General features: G+C 42.9%; 1 protein-coding gene across 15 annotated transcripts in view; it reads left to right on the plus strand.

The window, feature by feature from the left end:
- ST7 (suppression of tumorigenicity 7) overlaps positions 1–22,946 on the plus strand; it is a 241,122-nt gene that overhangs the window by 115,637 nt on the left and 102,539 nt on the right. For all 15 annotated transcript variants that reach the window (XR_003143234.3, XM_025464753.3, XM_025464759.3 and 12 more), the window contains exons 2-3: positions 5,421–5,503; positions 18,481–18,640. Coding sequence is in view for 14 of the 15 variants with exons in the window: in XM_025464753.3 (XP_025320538.1) it covers positions 5,421–5,503; positions 18,481–18,640 (243 nt within the window). In the remaining variant the exon portion in view is untranslated. The remainder of the gene's footprint in view (positions 1–5,420; positions 5,504–18,480; positions 18,641–22,946) is intronic.

Consider the following 22,946-nt stretch of genomic DNA (forward strand, 5'->3'; position numbering starts at 1 on the left):
CTCCGCGGCACTCGTCCTGCCTTCCCCGTCCCTTGTCCCCTGCCTGGGCTCACACGGGCGGGCCCCGCAGCTGCAGCGCCCTGTGGAATGCTCGACAGCTCTACCTCTCACGGGCCCTGTGCCCTCCAGCTGCAGGCAACATCTGGCTAACTCCTGATTCATCCTACGAGTCTCAGACAGGAGGCTTATTCTTGGCAGAAACTTCTCCTGATGCCCTAATCCCTTTGGGCTACCCTGCGCTTTTATAATTCTCTGCGATATTTGCTTAGCCATTTCCTTGGCTCTGTCACCCGTTGGGCTGTGAGCCCGGTGGGGGCAGGAACAGTGCTTCCCAGCATCCGGCCCAGGCTAGGTACCAGGAATCGGTGCCGACGTGTGGAGAGGATGCACGTGTCCTCTGGGCCTCGGGGCAGCAGCCCCTGGGAGAGGGTGGGCCTTTCCCGGGACCTCCCCACCACCGCCGGCTTCGCAGTTGCAGACCGAGGCTCCTAACCCAGGTATCTTTCCCAGGAAAATGCTTTTTACCCAAAGTCTCTTCAGTTCTTTTTCACCGAAATAAACTAAATAGCCTGAATAAACTTTGTTTTGTTTTTAAGATTTTGTTTATTCATGAGAGACACAGAGAGAGGCAGAGACACAGGCAGAGGGAGAAGCAGGCTCCCTGTGGGGAGCCCAACGCAGGACTCGATCCCAGGACCCCGGGGTCACGCCCTGAGCCCAAGGCAGACGCTCAGCCGCTGAGCCACCCCAGCGTCCCATGAACTTATTTCTTTAACTTTTCTTTCTAGGGACTTTATTTCTAACATTTTCAATGGTTGATGATGGTTATTTTATGACTTTCTGAAGTTTTCCTGTTTCACATGCCGTATTTTAGACAGGCTTTAAGAGGGACACAGGACAGATTCTGGGGTGTTGTAGACCTTTTCACACTACTTACTCAGCTGCCTTAGTCTTTTCGTTCCAGGGCTTCTCTGTGTGAGGTAGGATGTGTCTGAGGAGACGAACACAGGGTTTTGTGTTCCCTCTGGTTTGCAGAGGTCTCTTCCAGGCGTGTGGTTTGGGAGTCGCTTGTGCTCTAAGGACTGTGAGGGGAGGCACGTATGTGCTGGGAGACGGGGCTGTGGCCGCCCGGGGCCTTCCACGCGTCCTCAGTCAGCTCTGCTCACAGGACATAGGACCGATCCTTCACTTCCCCAGCGGACTCCTCAGCTCCTCTCTTCTCTGATCCGGGAGCTCATTTCATGCTCGTTAAAAAGAGAAAGTTTTGCCCTTTTTTTTTTTTTTTTTAATGAAGTCAGCCCTCCCCGAGAGCGGGCGCCCTCGGGTGGTGCAGCTGCCCTCCGTGTCCCCAGCCTCCGACCCAGCGTCTTCGCAGGCCGCGCTGCAGCCCTTCCCGCGGGCTCGTCGGTCAGGTGGGAGGACGGAACCGGTAACGTGGAGCGTCACCAGAAGGGCCCCGATGCGGTCCGGGGGCCGCCCTGAGCAGCTACTGCAGGGGCTGGGAGCGGCCCCGGGGGTGTCCTGCCGCGCCACACGCAAGGCCTTTGCTTTGTCACTTTCTGTCTCTGGGCTGAAATAGGACGTTACTGAGATTTTATGAATCTGTTCTTCACAAGGCTAGATTAGTCTTTGTCTGTTTGTTCTTGAATCTGTTTTGCCAGCCCCAGCAGGTAGGGAGGAAACGGTGACGTGTCTGGAGATTTCCAGAAAAGCCAGTTTACCTTTCAAAGCGTATCCCCCGCCGTTTTCAGCTGCAGATCTTAGGTACTGTATCAGGCAGGCCCTCCTATGTTTCGACAGGTAATTGCTAGTAGCCCTCATCGCTGGTGAAGGAACACCTAGGCAAGGTATTCCTTGCTTCAAGGTATTCAGTGTGGTCTACAGGGTTCAGCCCTCCTAATTTAGGGAGGGAGTCTCCAACCAGAGCGCCGCCCTGCCTTTCCCCCCTGGGGCTGCTGGGGCTGCACCCACCCAAGATAACATCGTAGGGAACTTGTCTTTAAAGATCTGAGGTAAATATAAGTACAGTGTTAAAAACATCCAGTCTTTTAGTCTGATTTATCTAGAGTTCTTCTCCTTTTGTAATGAAGGGCTTTCCATGTGCTGCTTTGTTCCTTCATGCTTGGTAGCAATATCTTAGGCAGCCTAGGATCCCCTGAGCCTGAACTTTGGGGCAGGACTGCTGGCGTTGCCCACCTCTCTCTGAAATAACATGAATAATAGTATTGACCTCATAGAGCTGAAGTGGGAATGAAACTCTCTAGCTTGTGAAAGTGCTTTGTTACTGGCTTTAAGTACATAGATAGATGGAAATGGCAAGTATTAAGTATCAGTATTTATGCCCAGAGTTGCCAAATGCCACCACGTCTTAGTAATTTTAGCCAGGATATTCAGTAAGACCCATCTCCCACTCTCTGAAATGTTTGGTTCTTCTCTACGTGTGTCTCTATTTCTTTTTATGACTTCCATGATCTCTCAACTCTAGTAGCTTTCTACAACTGGATATAACAGAGAAGCATCTTTTAATAATTAATTACCGCTGCTGTATAATCTTAAGAAAAACCAAATGGGAACACTTTAATCTCTTTAGATAACTCACATTATTTATTTTTTTTTTACTGATCAATTCTTTTTTTAAAAAAAATTTATTTATTTGATGGGATGGGGAGAGAGAGAGTGAGCTCACAAGTAGGGGGAGCAGGAGAGGGAGAAGCAGGTTCCTTGCTGATTGAGGAGCCCATCCTGGAGCTTGATCCCAGGACTTTGGGATCATGACCTGAGCCAAACGCAGACAGTTAGCTGAGCCACCCGGGAGTCCCTAATCAATTAATTTTTGAGTCTTTTGCCTACAGTGGACTCAATGATTTTCAGGAGAAAATCTTTCCCCTCCATTGATATATGCTTTTATTGCTGAGAAGTTTTAGTAGGGCTACTAAAGCACTTCTAATTCAGGCACACATCGTTTCCTCTTTCTTTTAGAAATGGGTTTCATAGAATTTTAAACTCACTTTGCCTCCAGAAACCTACTGAAAAATATATGATACAGATATGAGAGTTCATAACTATAAAATAAAGCAAAAACTGCTTTGGTGACTTTTTAAAAAATAATGGGGAATGTGGGGTCATTTATAGTGTGACGATGTGAATTTTGAGAATTTTAGGTACTTCAGAATCAGACTGGCAGTTACGAGCTCTACTTTTGTTTGTTTAATTTTTTCCCTTTAAAAAAATCTTCCTCTTTCCACTGACTTGCTTGGAAATGACAAATCACCACATCTTTGGTGTTTTTTTTTTCCCTTCATCTTTGGGTTTTTTAATGGCCAAGCAAACCCAGCCTTAACTCAGCTGTATGTCTGCAGTCCAAGGCTGGTTGCTCCTTCTGTGCCTTTCTCTCTCTCTCCAGAAGTCCTCTTAGTCAAATTGTGACTATCAACTGAACACATTGTATTAGTTCAGACTTTTGAGATTACAAGTGATAGTCCCGCAAGTCACACTCATTTAAGAGTGGGTGCAGGGGAAGGATGCCCTGTAGCCAGGAAGGATGACATCAGCGTGCCCTTCAACGTCTGCATCTCTGCAGAGGGCCCATAGCTCAAGTTCCTAACCCCCTCAACCTGTGCAACTGTTTGGAAAGGCTGTGATCTTTTCTCAGCACCTCAAAGCAGGCCTCTTATTCTATTGACCTTGCCCTTCTGTGTGTCCCTCCTTCTGTGTGCGCTGGTCTAGTAAACTCCTGCTTATTCTCCTGGACATGTTTTCCAACCCTCAGCCTGTGGTGTGTCCCTTTTAGGTGTTCTTTATAACCTATGCTCAGGACTTGTGCATGCACTTATCCAACGTTATGGTAATGGCTTGTTTATTTGTTCATTTCCTAACTAGTCTGTGGTCTTCTAGAGGGTGGGAACTGTGTCTGATTCATGCTTCCATTCCTTGTCCATGGTCTCATTCATAAATAGAGAGAACTGTTTGTTGAATGAGTGAACATGGGCTCTACGGTCATGTTGGTGACTTTGCTTTCTGGGCTGAGCTCAGGACAAATGCCAAAGCCTTTCCCCTAATGATATCCGAGCCCAGCTTCTAACGTCCTTCATTCTAAAGCCAGACCAGCGTGATCCTCTTCCACAGACTCAGTAAAGAAATGTGAATATGCGTGCAAAAAGCCCGTTAGGTAGTTGTTTTGGTAATAATTAAGGTTGCATGCAATATCTAGATACAAATGATAATGACTTAAAATATCTTTATAAAGTGTGGAAGTGACCCTTACTTAATGGGCAGCCAGATCAACTATATCAACAGTTGATATGAACAGAGTGGCAGAAATTGGTCAGGAAGGTGCTTGACTGCACATTCATTTTTAGTGGTTTATTTTTCATCTTTATTCCATTGACTTCAGTTCTTTTGATGAACAGCCTAACAGCTTTTTAAGTAAGGTGAAAAACCTTTTATTAATGCATGCAAACTTTGTCAATTTGTCCTTCCTTTTCAAGAGTAATAGTATTAAAATCCTTAATAACTGCCTAATACACAGTTGATCCTTGAACAACATGGGATCGTTCCTGGGTCCACTTACACCATATAGCACTGAAAATGTATTTTCTTTTCTTTACAGTTCTCTTAACCTTTTCTCTAGCTTACTTTATTGTAAGAATACAGTATGTAGTGCAAATAATATGCAAAATATGTGTTAATTGACTCTATGTTATTGGTAAGGCTTCAGGCAATAGTAGACTATTAGTAAAGTTTTGGGAAGAGTCCAAAGTTATATGCAGATTTTTGTCTGTGTGGGGGTTTGGTGCCTCTAATACCCACACATTCAAGGATCAACTTGAATATAGTTCTTTTCCATTTGTCCCAAAGTTGAAGTTTTCCTTGTTGGTTCATTAAGACCTTTAATGTGGGACATGTGGGGGCGCTCAGTCAGTTAAGCATCTGCCTTTGGCTGAGGTCATGATCCCAGGGTTCTGGGATCAAGTTCCACATCAGGCTCCCAGCTCAGCGGGGAGTCTGCTTCTCTCTCTGCCCTCTCCCTCCCATTTGTGCGCTCTCTCTCTCATCACTAAATAAAATCTTTAAAAAAGCCTCTAATGTGTGGGTCTCACAAAATAGATAAGGGTCTTCTCCTTCTGACATTTTAGTAACCAGCTGTGATTAGACTCCTCAGTGGTATGAGCCCATGAAAACCATTCACAACAATAGCTTTGGTAGATAGAAACTAAAAAGCTGCTTTTTTTCTTTTTTATGTGGTGATTTTCTTTATAGCCCTTGACACCTAGCATTCTGAGACTTTGTGATGCTGAACCATTTTTAATGGGACTTTGTTATGGTTCTAAGAATTTTTGTCATCGGAAACAAATGGAACAGTCTGTTTTATTGACCTACTTATGCTTATGCATTCCTTATTCTTCTCCTTTTTTTTTCAGTGAGCATGTTTTTGAACACATTAACACCGAAGTTCTACGTGGCCCTGACAGGCACTTCCTCACTAATATCAGGGCTCATATTGGTAAGTGGTAGTGTCCTTCCTATTTAAAAGCATGCTGATTACTAATATGTCAATATATGTACAGGAAATAATTCTGGAAGAATATATACCAGCAGTTTACAGTGATTTATCTTGCAAGTGTATATATGTGGGGTGGTTGGACTTACAGAAGCCTTCCATTGCTCAGATTACGTATTTCTAAAATATTTTAAACAAAATTTAAATAGTCACGTGTTACTTTTGTTGAAGGGGAAGAGCAACACATAAAATGGAACATAAGGGAAGACAATTCTGTGTCAAATTCTAGTGTCTGAGATAACTGAAAAATACGTGCAACTCAGTTCAACTACAAATGTTTTTCATCATTCTTTTCAAAATGGATTATTGGCCATAATCAAGATGAGCAGAAATATAGCCCAGTTTGTTTGTTTGTTTCTTCCTTTCATTTTGTTTTTTAGATTTTATTTAAATTCAGGTTAGTTAACGTATACTATACCTTTAGTTTCAGGGTAGAATTTAGTGATTGACCATTTGCATGTGACACCCAATGCTCATTACATCAAGTGCCCTCCTTAATGCCCAATTACCCCTTCCTGCCCATCTCTCATTCAGCACCCCTCAGACTGTTCTTTATAGGTAAGAGAGTCTGTTATGGTTTTTCTCTCTCTTTTTGTCTTATTTTATTTTTCCTTCCCTTCCCCAAGTTTATCAGTTTTGTTAAATTCCAAGTGAGTGAAATCAGAGGGTATTTGTCTTTCTTTGATTGACTTATTTCACTTAGCATAACACACTCTGGCTCCATCCAGCAAGATTTCATTCTTTTTGATAGGCTGGGTAATATTCCATTGTATGTATATATACCATATCTTCTTTATCCATTTGTCCATTGATGAACATCTGGGCTCTTTCCATCTTTTGGCTATTGTGGATAGTGACATTGGAGTGCATGTGCCCCTTCCCATCACTATTTTTATATCTTTTGGGTAAATACCCAGTAATGCGATTGCTGGGTCATGGGGTAGTTCTGTTTTTAACTTTTTGGGAAACCTCCATACTGTTTCCCACAGTGGCTGCTCCAGTTGACTGACATTCCCACCAACACTGTAAGAGGGTTCCCCTTTTTCTGCATCCTTGCCAACATTTGTTGTTTACTGAGTTGTTAATTTTAGCCATTCTGACTGGTTTGAGGTGTTATCTCCTTGTGGTTAGCCCAGTTTCTTTAAATGTATTGAGGTGAATGTGGCACTTCTAAGCTTTTTGGCCCTTTATCTTCTTTTCCTTCAAAATTTACATTTCCCGGGCAGCCCTGGTGGCGCAGCGGTTTAGCGCCGCCTGCAGCCCGGGGTGTGATCATGGAGACCCAGGATCAAGTCCCACATCGGGCTTCCTGCAAGGAGCCTGCTTCTCCTTCTGCCTGTGTCTCTGCCCCTCTCTCTCTCTCTCTCTGAATAAAAAACAAAAAACAAAAAACAAAAAAACCCGAAATTTACATTTCCCTATTCCTTCCTTTCAAAAATTCCCAGTAGGCAAAAGCAATGATAATCATCTCATAGCTCCATTAGTTTATGCTCTAAATAATTACAAGTGTGATAAATTATAACACCTGACATAGTTCTTTTTTTAATTTAAGTGACCTTAAAGAGAAGTTTAAGAATTTTTTTTGTGTTTTTTTTTGTCTACACATAATGCTGTAATAACTAATTTTTATAGAGAGAAGAATAAGAAAAAAAGATATCACAGAATTAATGTTAAGAGAACAGCACTAGAAATACGCAAGTTTTAGGGGAAAAGGCCACAAAAATGTGAAACAAATACATAGATGAACCTAGAACAATGGAGAGTTTCAGACGCTTGAGCTTGTAGGAAGCCAGAGTAAGCAGATAGAGCAATGTATGCAGGGCAGAAACCTACAAACAGCTTAAAGAAGTGGTGGTGGTATGGCGAGCATTTATGTGTGTGTGAGGTCAAAGCATATTCAGGTTAAGCGTGCTCTGCTGCATCACATGGGTTACTGGACTCAAGGGAGGAGATGTTTAAAGTTGATATTACTGGGCCAATAATGTGAAGAACATCAGCAAGAACCACTCCAAGATCGTTTTATAAATGGAATCCACATGGAAAGCCCGGTACTGACTGCAGAGACCAAGCCAAGGTGAAGGGAAGCATATTAAAACTTCTCCTTGAGGATCCGTGGGTGGCTCAGCAGTTTAGCACCTGCTTTCGGCCCAGGGTGTGATCCTGAGTTCCCGGGATCAAGTCCCACATCAGGCTCCCTGCATGGAGCCTGCTTTTCCCTCTGCCTGTGTCTCTGCCTTTCTCTCTCTGTGTCTCTCATGAATAAATAAAATCTTTTAAAAAAATAAAATAAAACTTCTCCTTGAAATGAGCTGAAATAAGAGATGTATAGTAATTTGTACCCTACTGCCTCTTAAATGCAGATCTACACACCCATCTGTGTCTCTGAAGTCCTCTGTTCTGTGGGGACATGAGAAAGGCAAAGATACTAGAGAGAGTTATTCAGTTGTTTGTAAAGCTAGAAGGTGATTTGCATAAGCTCATGCTAGTTTGTGGCAGAGCCAGGCCTAAAACCTAGGTCCTCAGGTTCCCACCTTGGTATTTTTAATGGACTGATGGAACTTCAAACTTAGAAAATACTTTCGAATGCTTGGTAAATGATTAATAAGTACATGCTGAATACATGGCAGCCTTTAAGCATGTATATTTTGGGGGGACATGGAGGAGGTATTACAAGTCTTCATCCAATAATTATTTACATTTAAAATAATGTTTTGATATCTTCTTTCTAAAATATCTTTGAAATATCTTTTGATTAAACAAAAAAAAAGGGAACTTTTGGATACAATTTCAATGCAATTTCGTGCTAAAATCAATAATCCACTCTGATGCAGAAAGTAGGTTTTTGTTTGCATAATCCTCTCTCAGGGATGTTTGCTTAAGAACGTTTACCCACTTAGGTGGTGCTTACTGTGTGCCAGGCACTGATCGAAGCACTTTATGTGCTTCCTTAATGCTCACAACAGTGCGAGGAGGTAATTGCCAGAGATGTTTCCCGTTTGCCACGGCGTAGGTGCCCCATAGGTAGCCCCTGCAGGTAAGCAGCCCGCCGTAGGCCACACAGGCCCCGTAGGTAGCCCCTGCGGGTAAGCAGCCCGCTGTAGGTCACACAGGCCCCGTAGGTAGCCCCTGCAGGTAAGCAGCCTGCCGTAGGCCACACAGGCCCCGTAGGTAGCCCCTGCAGGTAAGCAGCCTGCGGTAGGTCACACAGGCCCCGTAGGTAGCCCCTGCAGGTAAGCAGCCTGCCGTAGGCCACACAGGCCCCGTAGGTAGCCCCTGCAGGTAAGCAGCCCGCCGTAGGCCACACAGGCCCCGTAGGTAGCCCCTGCAGGTAAGCAGCCTGCGGTAGGTCACACAGGCCCCGTAGGTAGCCCCTGCAGGTAAGCAGCCTGCCGTAGGCCACACAGGCCCCGTAGGTAGCCCCTGCAGGTAAGCAGCCCGCCGTAGGCCACACAGGCCCCGTAGGTAGCCCCTGCAGGTAAGCAGCCCGCTGTAGGCCACACAGGCCCCGTAGGTAGCCCCTGCAGGTAAGCAGCCTGCCGTAGGTCACATTGCCAGCAGATGGAGCAAAGCAGGATCTCAGCCCCGGCGGGCTGTGGCTCCGTTCAGCACCTTTTGGTTACGTTCCCTGCGGTTCTCCCAGCTTGCTGAACAAACGGCGGGTCTGGATTTTACCTTGGTGTGGGTTCGCTGGGCTATAGATTGGTTGCCAGGGCGCGGATTATTCCCTTTCACCCTGGTCGGCTAGGCCAGCAGGCCTTCACCTTCTAAGTCGGGTTGGAGGGGGGTGAGGCCCCATCTGCTTCCTCTCCTGTCCTCCCGACGAAGGATTTCGGGATTTCGGCAGAGCACCTGTCCGCGTGCCGGGCACACCTGACCTGGGAGCCACTGCCCTGCGTCTCAGGCCGTTCGCCCCGCAGCCTTGGGGTGGGGAGGAGTGCAGGGGGCACCGGATACGCCTGATGTGAGGCTTCAGGCCTCAGAAACCCTCTGATGTTTGAAGATTTTGAAAGGCCTTTCTCAGAAATGCTTGGTCTGTACCGAGGCCAAAATCACTACGAGTAGGAATAGTTCCTGACAGCATTCGGCTCCCGCCTGAGAAGTTATGGGCATTGGTTGTCCTGCCTCTGGGGACCCGGCTTTGCCCGCTCTTGAAATGCACCCCGGGTGGAGGCTTCTATTCAGCGCCTGTTCCTTTCTGCCAAGTGCATTCAGGAGAGGCAGCATTGAGGTAAAGGATCAGGTGCTTAGCGGTTTGTTTCCTGGCTCCCAGAGACAATTAGCCAACTCCTGTCCCCTGAGCGATGGAAGGAGAGCCAGGCAGTGAGTGCTGGAAGCACCGGGATGCCCCTGGGGAAATGGTTGTTTGGGGACCTCAGGATTGCTATGCTGGAGACTGAAGTTGTCATGCAGTGTGATGTCTTAGAAGAAGAGGGGTAAATACAGACAAAACACCCTGAAAAAAGTCATCTAACTAACAAATAGGCATGAAAATAAAATGTGTTTGGCAAAGGCTAGTGTCTTTTACACTAATGTGTTTAAAAGTAAATGACTAATTGATGTATATTTTAGTAGATTTCACTGCTAGTTCTTAATTTTACAGGTTGAAAGCAAGCAAAGAGTTTGGTTTTACCACCTACCTTTCACTCTTCCCTTTTGGTCCTGTGCCCACATCCCCATCTGGCCAGATCTCTCCCTTGCTTAACTCCAAGCAGCCCCTCTTCCCTCTTGGCACAAGCCTTTCCCATCTCAGTCCAGTTCCAGCCACAGGAACTGCACCTGTCATCACAGTCCAAACCCACCAATTTAGTCTTTTAGTTGCTCTGGCAAGGACAGGCCCAGACTGCTTGAAGTAGTCTCTCTGAGCAATGTTTATTTCAATGGAGAAAATTTCTGGGTTTTGTTTTTGTTTTTGAGAATGTAAGGTGGTTATGTGGAGAAAATACTCCCCTTAATTTTCTCAAAATGTTGGTAGAATGGAGAAAATGCTGTATGTTGTGTGGGACATTTATACATAGATCCCCACATCCCCATTAACATGGATATAGACATGCTCTTACGCCTACATTTTACACATGTATTAAACAGATATAAAAAAGAGATATCTGAGGCATAATTTTAACAAGTGAGAATCAAGAACTAAAAAGGGAGGAAATCCATAAATAAAAGACTTAACTTGTAGATTACATGTAAAAAAAATATGTTTTTGGGCAAGTGTAGATGAGATGACAACTAGGAAGGAATAAGTCGTATCAAAAGGTCCATTTATTGAATTCCTACTCTATGCCAGATATTAAGCACTTTGCATATATTACTTGATTTAATTCTCTTAAAAATTCTAAGTGGTAGATGTAGATAGAACAATGGCTTTATGCTGCTGAGTAGAAGCAGACACAGATGTTAAATGATTTGAACAAGGTTATATAGTAGACAGATGCTAAAATTTGAATCTGGATCTCTCTGACCATGTCCTCCATTCCCTCCTGTTCAAAAGTAAGTGAGTCAGATGATTGTTATGAATCCTTCCAACTTTTCCTTATTCGTCTAAAGAACTTAACTTGCACTTGAGATAGTGCTTTAATTGACAGACATGTGGATCACCCAAATGATGGTGATTTTGGAGCTGAGAGTAAAAAAAAAACTCCAGGAAACTTGATTGGAAGGGCTCTTGGGGTGTGGGAAACTGCATATAAATGTCAGGCTGTGTTGATTATGAAGCAAGTTGTCTCTTTGTCTCTAGAATGAAGAAAGAGAGATGCTGTGGGGATCTCGTGGTAGGGGACCCTGCAGATAGTGGGAGGAAACCCAGGCTCATTCAGCTTTAATGAGATTACAGCTTATGGGGGTCACCATAAAAATTAATGATTTTCCACAGGAGACAAAGTAAAGTGCAAGGCCAGAGAGTAGACCTATGCCTGTCAGGGTCTGACTGTACACATGAGTATTTCAGTGGATCAGATTAATGATTAGACATGATACAAGTGAAGAAGGTGAACAGGCGAATGGCAGATGAAGGAACAAAACTACCCTTTTGGCTTTATCAGTTTGCATTTGAGCACAAATTGAGAGGCTTGAAAATCATGTAGTGGCAGGGCTGAGGGAAGGAACCCTTAGAAGCCATCCAGCTTCAACCAGTAAAGACTTAAAGATGAGGCATCCAGAAAGCTTGTAACTCGCTTTGGTTACTTTAGTAAGTAAGGGTGGAGTGAGGACTGGAATTTAAATTTCCACAGCTTTGCCGTAGTATCATTCTGCCTCTCATAAAGGCACTGATCAAGCAGGTGGATAGCAGAAGCATCCAACAGTCGTTGTTTTCATTTTGACAGACCCACAGAAATGGGTCAAGTAGATAAGAAAGGGGGTGGAGGGAGAGAGGGAAGAGAAAAAGATAAAAGAAAAAAGAGAAGGGTGGACACTACAACCTTTTCTGGAGGAGACATTTTTTTCCTTATCCAGTTGGCCATGGATACCTCCCACAACGTATGTTTTATTTGTGTCATCATTTATTGCCTTTGTCCTTTCTATAACGGAAGCTTTGCAAAGACTGGGACCATATCTGTGTTTTTGTATACAATAATACAGTTCCTGGGTAGACTCCTATGAAATATTTGTTGAAAGCACAGAGATCCAGGGAGTTGAATGCATTAACCGATTGTGTTAGAATTATCTGGGGAGCTTGTTTATTTTATTTTTATTTATTTTTATTTTTTAAAGATTTTATTTATTTATTCATAGAGACACACAGAGAGAGGCAGAGACACAGGCAGAAGGAGAAGCAGGCATCATACAGAGAGCCTGATGTGGGACTCGATCCAGGGTCTCCAGGATCACGCCCTGGGCTGCAGGCGGCGCTAAACCACTGAGCCACCGGGGCTGCCCTGGGGAGCTTGTTTAAAGTGATGGATCTGACCACCAACCCAGACAACTGAATCAGAATCTCTAAGAGAGGGACCACAGCACGACACGGTGCAGGATGGCTTCTCCCAGTGTCAGTAGTCTTCATGCTTTTACCCGAGGAGAGTGACCCTCCTCTCCAAGCCATTCTCAGTAATGCTACATTGGAAAACCTCATGCTATGAACATATAGACATGGAGATAGGGGTAGATCATTGACTATTGACCCTCCTTTCTTCTCTCTTTTCTTAAAACCTTGGTGGTAGGTGGGCAGGAAAGAGGATTGCGGGACATGAATACCAGTTTTTCACACAGCCCCTCTCAACTGTTTAGGGGAACGAGGAGGGGATTGACTGAAACCAAGGGAGTGGGAAGCTAAGACCCTCCTCCATAGCACGTCAGAATTCCTAAACAAAACATAACAGGAATCAAAAGAAAAAAAAAAAAAAAAACAGCCTGACATGTAGAGTTGGGGTGAGGTGAGGGGACTCTGAAAGGGTCATTGGGTACAGATAGAAAGGATGTAGTTCAGAATTCCAACAAGAAACTAAAAAGATTATGGATATTATATACTCTGTGCTCACTGTCTCGATTTATGTCATTTATGCCCAGAAGGTCCCCTTTTGCCAAACAAAACAAAAACAAAGACAAAAAAAAAAAAAAAAAACCACTGTTCACCACCAGCTGTGTTTCTGAAGACTTAGAGCAGGTGTCAATTTTGCAGCCTTTGCATTTGGGAGCAGACTGCGGGAAAGTTTCATATTTCCTCTTTAGTCTCCAGCATCACTGTATCTATTCTCCTGTGATATCATTACCCACTTTAATCCTTAGGAAGCACTTAGCCAATTTCAGGCTGAGACATCATTGTGTTTCCCGTGGGTTTAGTGGAATTGGTGTGGAATTACTGAGGTGCTGCTGTATGGGAATCTTGAAGCATTTATAAGTGTGGTATAGGGTATAGAAAAGTCCCCAATTCACAAGGAGGAGTATTTTATATATAAAAACTGCAGTTCAAGAAGAAGAGGGCTTATTGGCTAGGGAAAATCTAGGCATCTTCAGGAAGGACCTAGCTTTTAGGTGTGCAGGAAAGATGGAAGGGTCTTGTTTGTTTATACCTTTGCCAGATTTTTGTTCTTTCCCTGCGGGAGAGCATGAGACAAATTTGTACGTTAGTCCAGCTCCAAGCCTAGATCTCCACCCCTAGTCCCAGTGCTTTTTGGTCATCCTCTCTGCTTCCAAGAGTATGCCAAACAGTATGGAGGAAGTCACGAGGTGTTGCTAACTGGGTTCTTGACAAATGGGTCTCTATTTTTTTTTTAAAGATTGTATTTATTTATTCATGAGAGACAGAGAGAAGCAGAGACACAACCAAGAGGGAGAAGCAGGGTCCCTGTTAGGACCCTGGGATCATGACCTGAGCAGAAGGCAGATGCTCAACCACTGAGCCATCCAGGTGCCCCAACAAATGGGTCTCTTTTAAAGATGATCTGAGTCCCATGTAGAGTTTTTGACCCTTCTGTCCTGCAAAGTATAGATCCAAACTACTACTTCAGCTCTCACATTCCCGGTTCCATCCCCACTTTCCTTATGCTCAAAAGACAAGCCTTACCTGCATCTCCACTGAGATCAGTGTCACCCACTTTAGCCCTTTGTTGCCTTATTACCAGCGAAACAGCTCATATCACACCCTACTTTCTAAAATAGAATGTTCCCCTCTATTCATTCACCCTTCCTTTTCTTATTGTCTCAGGGCAAGAAATGGTAGGTTCCTTTTGAAGGTGGAGCGGGTGTGCTTTCTTGGCTCTTGGCATCATGCCTCTTGGTTGTTTGTACTCTTTGGCCTCTTTAATGTCGCTCTTTTCACTAGATTCTTTACTCTTCCACAAATATGTGTAAGTCTCTCTCTCTTTTTTTTTTAATAACAAACAAAAAGAATACAAGAATTTTTGTTGGTCCTGCCTGCTCTTGATTTAGACTATTTTCCATTAAATCACTGGGCCAGGCCTTGTCATCCATCCATTTAATTGTCCAAACCATCCATCCATCCATCCATCCATCCATCCATCCATCCATCCAGTCTTGTAATCATTCATCTGTGTATCCATCCAACATTAACTGAGTGCTTACTGTGACCTTATTGTGCACATTAGATAATTGAGTCCCGGAGAATGAAGAGAACCGAACATGGTCACACCGCTTAGCTATCATGAAGTATATTTGGGTTTTGACCTTTCAACTAGATAGGAGGACCACTGTTGATTTCCCAAATGCCAAATCAAATTGATGCTTTTTAGTTCTCACCTTATTTGATCTGTATAATCTTTGGGGTGGAGCATGAGTTGGAAAAAAGCACTAGAGGGATTATGCTTTTAAGACTATGAAATAGTAAATTTATATTTGAATTCTGTGGATTAAAACCTGTTTTATTCCACCGAGGCCAGCCTACTAAGCTACTAGTTTGTGCAAGGACTAATTTTAAAATCTAAATTTGTTTATGAGAGCTTTGCTGTTTACACTGTAGGTTATGCACCAGGGAAAAGAATTCAAAGTGACACCAAATATGTGTGTGTTAAATAACACCATCTGCCCATTTGGATCTGTGCAGCTATTTAAAAACACTCTGAGGTGCTGGCCCCAAAACCTGTCATGTTTCTGGGTAAAAGGCAGTTATTATGTTAACCCCAAATTAGAAGACTTAGTTTGAGGTTTAAAAAGGCTTCAAGTCCTTTCCTACCTCCTTTTGCTGGTTGTTCCTTCAATACATATTAGAGTTTCTGTGCTAGGGTATTGGGGGTATTCATATAGTACGGAGAAGGACTGTGATAGGTAAGAAGCCATCTACTGCTATGAAAAGACAGGCCTGAGAAGACCCTCTCCGCCCCCTCCCCCGAATAGCTGCGTGAATAACCCAGTCCCAGTCTTGACTGAGATCAGTTAATCCTGCATTAGAAATACTGGGTGGAAGATCTGTCCCCTATTATAATGCAAATACCTCATTAATATGAATCATTTATACTTTAGGATGAATTATCCAGTCCCACTTGATAGACTCCTTCTGGATTAATTTTGATAGCTAAGAAAGCAAAGGGACAATGGAGTCGGCAGGCAGTGGGAAATAAAGATTAGCAAAGGGCAATGGTAGGCTGCACCTGTCTGTGTTTCAGTACACAGCAGAGCTACAAAAAGATGTCTTGTTGTAGAGCCCCGACGCGATTAGTGGCACAGAACTGGGGCTTCAGGCTGAGCAGCTACTTAATTTGCTTGCTGGGTGACTTTGGTCATTCCTCCTTTATTTTTATTTTTTTTTATTTATTTATTTTTTAAATTTATTTATTTATGATAGTCACACACAGAGAGAGAGAGAGGCAGAGACATAGGCAGAGGGAGAAGCAGGCTCCATGCACCGGGAGCCCGACGTGGGATTCGATCCCGGGTCTCCAGGATCGTGCCCTGGGCCAAAGGCAGGCGCTAAACCTCTGTGCCACCCAGGGATCCCTCATTCCTCCTTTAAGTGGACACTGTGCATGGTCCTTTGAGGTCCCTTTTAGCACTGACGTTCTGTGATCCTTCTGGAGAAACTGAGAAATCTGGAGTTCCAAGGTGTTTGTGTGCATGCATGCGCGTGTGTAGGTGTGGGTGGGTTTTGTGATGGGTATAGGCTGTGAGAGGTGCCGTGGCCTGTGGTGTGGACTGGGAGTATCAGGGGCCACGTGTGCATTTATGTAACCCTGGGGCACAGCTCTTGCTGGTGTGGAGCCCTTCCTGCTACGTGACTAAATGAATGGACGAAGGGCTGGCAGGTGCCCAGCAGCGTGATGTAGAAAGCAGAGCAAAGCTTGGGGCAACAGAGGCTCCCGCCACGCTGATTGAGAGCCAGGGCCAGTTCTGGGCCCAGCGTTCCTGGGTCGCTCGGAGCCTGCCTTCTCGTCTAATAAAGGCGAAGCCGCGAATCTCTTAAGGGCTTTGTTGGGTGGGCAGAGCCGAGTGGGGAGCGGTACCCGTTTTTCACAATGATTTCTAGGGTTTTGAGCCAACAACTTGGTAACAGACAAGAAGATGCTGTACCGGCCTGAATCCTAGACTGGCGAAGGAGGGGGGCATCAGGACGGCAGGTGAGCTGTGCACGGGAGCTGTGTGCCTCGGCACAGAATAAATGCCAGCTTTGCTGGTGCTTGTGAGAACCAAACACGCGGTGGGCGCTCAACTGGCAATTTTACACGAGGAGTCAAACTAGGTGTTTTCAACGGCTGTGAAAATCGAGGACCCTTGAGGACAAATAATGAATATCATTTCCCCTTTACGATGGAAGAAACTGGTGTTCAAAGAGATGAAATAACTTGGCTGAGCTTACAAACTCCCTGGATTCATGGCTTATAAATTTACCATTCTTGAACTTTGCTCCATGCGTCAAGCAAGATCTCTTACTCCTAGTATTCCAAACGCTATAGACCAGTTTTGTCCCTTCTTAGCTTTCATATCACATTCTCCCGTCTGCCCGGTGAAATTACTCGAATGTCTTAACACAGTGAAAATTCATATAGTCAGAAGAGGTAACTTTTTGGAATTAAAGTTTTCTTAGAATTGGAAACATTAGGTTTGATCAGTGGCTCCTATGGCCATTCATAGATGTTCTTTCTTAGAAAAGGCTTTAAAAAAAAAAAGGGCTTTTTTTTTTTTTTTTTTTTTTTTTTTGGGGGTAGAGCAAAAGAGAGAAAACATTGATTTTTAAATAACAGCCCCAAGTCCATTCCAGGGTAGGTCACAAAATCTTGTTTTTAAGAAATAGGTAAGGATGAAGGTAATTCACTCTATGTTAGCTCTGCATTCTGTATATTATAAAAATACGGTACGGTTAATCCTATGCAACTCTGGGAAATACCTGATTCTTAATTTTCTTCTGTGTGATTTGTGGCTACTTAAGGAACAAATCCCAGGTGAGGCAGGGAGGAGAAGGAAGAGTATGGGAGAGAGCAGCTGTGAACAGTGGTGGGAAAAGGATTCACTGGAGGGACTCAGGGGCCAGGGAAGGAGGCTTGGGTGGGGAGGTCGCTTGCTTTCCCAGGGCTTAGAAGTCACGATTTCAGCCTCATCACATGAGCATTACTATTTCTTTCCTTTTATTAATGAAAGTCATTTCTTTTCTCCTTTGCAATGCATGGTCCACAATAATTGGTAAACTAGTGAATGAGGAGACATTAATGGTGTTCAACAGATGCTTGTGCTTATAAAGCACTTCTTAGCAGGTGGGACTTTGCAGAGTCTCAGTAGTGGAGGACCATCCATACAAGAAATGGAATGCCTTTCATTCTTTCTGCGAAACCAGCATTTCTCTAAGGGAATGCTTGTTCTTAAAATAAATACAAAATTTTGCTCTCTTAAAAATTTTATGCAGGTATGGCTTTATCACAATGTAAGGTGCCAAGAATTGGAATATTTCATAAGCCATACTTCTAAAACTTGCTTACTTGCATACATTTCTGGAGTTGTCTTTCAACCATGGTGATTTTGTTAGAATACTATGTGAATTTGGAGGAAAATAAAATGAGGAGATCCCTGGGTGGCTCAGCGGTTTGGCCCCTACCTTCAGCCCAGGGTGTGATCCTGGAGACCCGGGATCGAGTCCCACGTTGGGCCCCCTGCATGGGGCCTGCTTCTGCCTCTGCCTGTGTCTCTGCCTCTCTCTTCCTTTATTTGTGTATCTCATGAATAAATAAATAATTTTTTTTTTGAAAAAAGAAAAGAAAATGAGCAGCTCTTAACAGTGTTCTTTTATCCATGATTATAGTTATAGATTTTTCTTTGAAAGCCGGTGTTAAGTGGAGGAAACTATATGGAGGATTTAAAATGTAATTGGTGTTTTGATTTTATTAAACTCTTCAATTTTTAGAATAAATTCAGTAACACTTTTGGAACAAAAGATTAAGTAAGGTGGAGGCAGTTAGTAAATGCAACATATTTTCTGGGTATGTGAACGAAAATCATGAACAGTCACAAGGACTATAATCACGCTTACTATTTTTCTATTCTAGATATTTGAATGGTGGTATTTTCGCAAGTACGGAACATCATTCATTGAACAAGTCTCCGTAAGCCACTTGCGCCCCCTCCTGGGTGGGGTTGACAACAACTCCTCCAACAATTCTAACTCCAGCAATGGGGACTCCGATTCCAACAGGCAAAGTGTCTCAGGTATGGAAAGTCCTGTCGTTTGAACATGATTTGCTAACTTTTACTAAATTACTATGATTATGAGACAGTAATAATGTTGTTGTTCAAATACTAGTCTCCAGAGGAAAAAAAAAATGCAGTGTATTTTCCCAAGGAGTTGACAGCTTCTTACCCAGGAAGTAGCATATAATTATCACAGGGAAAGGAAATCTTTGTTTTGTTTAATTTCACTTTTTCTCCATTTTGGTTTAGCTAAGGATCATTTATTTCGGTCAGTGTGCCAAGCCTGAGTTTGCAGCCTCCTTGTCCCTCGTTTCTCGAACTTTATCGAATGTGTCCATTCTCTTCCATGCTAACTGCCGAACCTTCTGTCTAACTAGATGGGATCCTATCACTCCTTTGCTTAAAAGGCTGCTTTGGTTTCCACTCCACTGAAGATAAAGCCCAGATTCCTTAGCATAGCATGAGCTGCTTTCAACCTGTCTCACCAACTTTGGCTTCAGTCACAGTCGTGTCCCTCTCCTTTGCATTTATTGTTCACCATGCCATGTTTTCTCATGGCCCTCTTCCTACAAGTCTGTCTCCCTTTCCCGTGCATTTGCCCGTCTTTTGTAACCCAGCTCCAGGGTTACCTCTTGGGAAGCCTTCTCTGGTAGGTTGTACGATATCTCGTCACCTTTGTTGACTTGTAACATTTTTATTTTAGCAACATTTGTCCAATCACACTGTAATGTTTAAGCTTACTGCTGTATTGCAGTATTTCTAGCACAGTGTCTGCTCCATCATGAAGCTCAGTGAATGAACAAATGATTGCATGCAAGGCCTGTAATTTCTCCATTCATAAAAGAAGAGGGAGGAGGAGTATCATCTCCTAGCTTGGTCTCTTTATAGGCTCAGTAAACATTTCCCAGGTCCCTAATATGAACCTGGCCTTATACAGGTTCTTATGAATATGATGATTGCAAAAAAAGACAAAGTCCTTGTCCTCATGGAACCCTCATGTCTGCTGAAGGAGACATAGTGGTAAGTGCTCTGATTACATAAGGGGGACAGAGAATGCTGTGGAGAACAAAGGAGGGGTTTCTGACCCAAAGTGGGGGGAGAAGTCTGCTTCTTGAAGGGGAAGGCACAAGTTCTGATGCTTGATGGATGAAGAGGAAGAAATTAAAGAGCTAGATTAGATCTTTTTTTTTTTTTCTTTCTCCTAGGATAACTCAGTCACATTTCATAACCGTCTAGCCAGGTGATAAGCATCAAGGAGCATTGCACATATATTTTATTCCTGTTACTGATCTCGTGCCCTTTCATTAGGCCCTTTGCCAGCCAGCTAGCTGTGAGTGGCAGTGGGCACCACCAGGTACACATTTATTTCATCTTAAAGGGTACACGTGTGGGAGATGGTACTAAGGTAACAAAATTGTCTGGGACTTACCCATTTTGTGAAAGAAACAGAGAGCCGAGCAAAGGGAAACATTAACCGCTATGCTAACAAGCGTAGCACATTATTCTAATGGGGGCTCTAGATCATTCAGTCATCATCATATAAGCAGTTGTGGATGACTGCCATCACTTTGCATCTTCTGTGAAGACCTCTTGTCTGGTTAGAGTTACTGTAGTCTTTGAATGGTATAAAATGTTGTAGGAAATGAACATATTAGAAATGGAAGCAGCCTTATTTGAGGCCATTCTTCATTGCGAGTACATTTTTATTTTCATTAAAATTCTCTACCCAATTTAAATCTCTTGACATCATTCCTTAATGCAATGAAGAGTTCTTCTAACTATCACTATTATTTTGCTCTCTCTCTTTATGGCTATCTTGAAGTCAGCCTTATGCACCATATAAAATCTTGATGCTATTCTTAGTGCTTTTATGTCAGTTTTTAAAGGGAAGGCCCTAAATCCTTTATGAAATTACATTCAAAAATAATAATCATGGAAATTCCCACTTTTATAGGGACGGAGTTTTCACCTGGCTAAGACTGTGGTTTTTTTTTTTTTAAATTTTTATTTATTTATGATAGTCACACAGAGAGAGAGAGAGAGGCAGAGACATAGGCAGAGGGAGAAGCAGGCTCCATGCACCGGGAGCACGACGTGGGATTCGATCCCGGGTCTCCAGGATCACGCCCTGGGCCAAAGGCAGGTGCCAAACCGCTGCGCCACCCAGGGATCCCAAGACTGTGTTTTTGAATATTATTATTGATTCAGTTCCACTAGTATTTGTTTAATGTCTACTACTGTGCATGCAATATTTCTGTTCACTTCCCATATAATAGATACAGCGTTTATGATCAGATCTCGTAACAATTTTCAAATAGTTACATTTAGCAAAGTGGAAATTACCGTATCTAAGTCTGTTTAGGCCTCAATTTATCCTTTGCTACTTGACAGTTGGGTTTCTAACATTTGGCTAACTCAGTTCAACAGACACGTAAGCTGGTATGGAAGTACCAGATACATGGGACTAATACTGTTTTCCATTTCTCTTTTCCTGTGGTGATTTTTAGTTTTGAATAAGAAAAATATTATTAAAGGACATTGTCTTTTATCTCTACCCTTAATCACTTTCTATCTCATAGTCCGGTTTCAACTAAGTAAAGGAGAAAGAAAGTCTGAAATTGAGAGTAATTGATAATACATTTTCTTTCTTTTTTTTTTTTTTTTTTTAAGATTTTATTTATTTATTCATGAGAGACACAGAGAGAGGCAGAGATACAGGCAGAAGGAGAAGCAGGCTCCACGCAGGGAGCCCGATGCGGGACTTGATCCCAGATCCCGGGATCACACCCTGGGCCGAAGGGAGGCACTCAACTGCTGAGCCACCCAGGCATCCCGATAATACATTTTCTTAAAGTAGAGGAATTTAACAATTCCTATTCCCTTAATAATAATAAAAAAAGAGCTGTTGCCTTATTAACAAAAGGGTGAGTCTTTTGGTTTTCTTGGAGAGTAGTAAGATAGCTTTTCGCTAAATCTTACGTGAAATACATGGCTAACAGTCCCATGGGTATTGGAAAGGCAGTTTAATTGCTTATTTGAGAAAAATCTTTGAAAAAGCTTTAGAAAAATCCCTGAAAATACCAGTTATAAACATCGATCTATATGGGACTCATAGTGTTCATAGGACTTTTCTTAAGGAATCATTTGTTTTGGTTAAAAGCTGAAAGACCATAAAAAATAAAATAAAATAAAATAAAATAAATAAAATAAAATAAAATAAAATAAAATAAATAAAAAATAAAAAATATAATATATAATATATAATATATAATATAAAATAAAATAACTGAAAGACCTGGCCTACTTAAGGATGATTTGGGGTGGGGAATGGAAAGTGGGAGGGTTGCGACTGTCACAGGGTGGGTTGTTTACCTTGTTTAACTTTTGTTTCTGTACAAACCGGCCCGAGTGTAGACTCTTCTAAAATCTGTAATCCTTGTCTGTGGATTGGAGAAGAAATGTAGTTAATTATGCAGCTTCTTAATCTAGCCAAATTTTAGGTTGTTTGGCTTAGGTTAACATTTATGAATATTTCACTTGTTTTGCTTTATTTGGGAGCTAGCCCACCATTTTTTTTCATAAATCCTGCTGATGTATTTGCCATGTTACCATGTTTCTCACTGCGATTTCTTAATTCAACTCCGTTTATGAGCTGATAATATGTAGGGAGTTACTTATTTATTTAAAGATTTCATTTATTTATTCATGAGAGACATAGAGACGCAGAGACATAGGCAGAGGTTGCCAAAGTCAGGTTTGCCTTCCTGTCTCAAATATTTCATTTTAGTTTCACTTAGTCTTAATGTATATCTTATATATGTGCATAATAGATATGTATATATATGTAAGAAGCAGATGCTCTTATTTTTTTAAAAGACTTTTATATATTTGAGACAGGAGGAAAGAGAACACTAGCAGGGGGGGAGAAGAGGGGCAGAGGGCGAGGAAGAGGGAAAAGCAGACTCCCCCTGAGCAGGGAGCCCGATAGGGGGCTTGATCCTGGGACGCTGAGATCATGACCTGAGCCAAAGGCAGATGCCTCACTGACTGAGCCACTCAGGTGTCCTGCAGATGCTGTTATTATCTCTGTGGTGTGGTTAAGGAAGCTAAGGTACAGCAGGCAAGTTAAGTCATCTGCCCAAGGTCATTCCGAGGTCACTTGCTGGTAACCTAGGTAGTCTTACTTTGGAGTCCAGAGTCTCAAGCACCAACTAAAAAATATAGTCTGAATCCTCTGTGAGGTCCATAAACTCAATACTAATATAATTACTAAACTGGTAAATTAAGTCCTTTCATTAAAAACCAATACTACCATACATGACAT

This window comes from Canis lupus, chromosome 14, assembly GCF_003254725.2.
Source record: "Canis lupus dingo isolate Sandy chromosome 14, ASM325472v2, whole genome shotgun sequence".
NCBI classification, from domain to species: domain Eukaryota; kingdom Metazoa; phylum Chordata; class Mammalia; order Carnivora; family Canidae; genus Canis; species Canis lupus.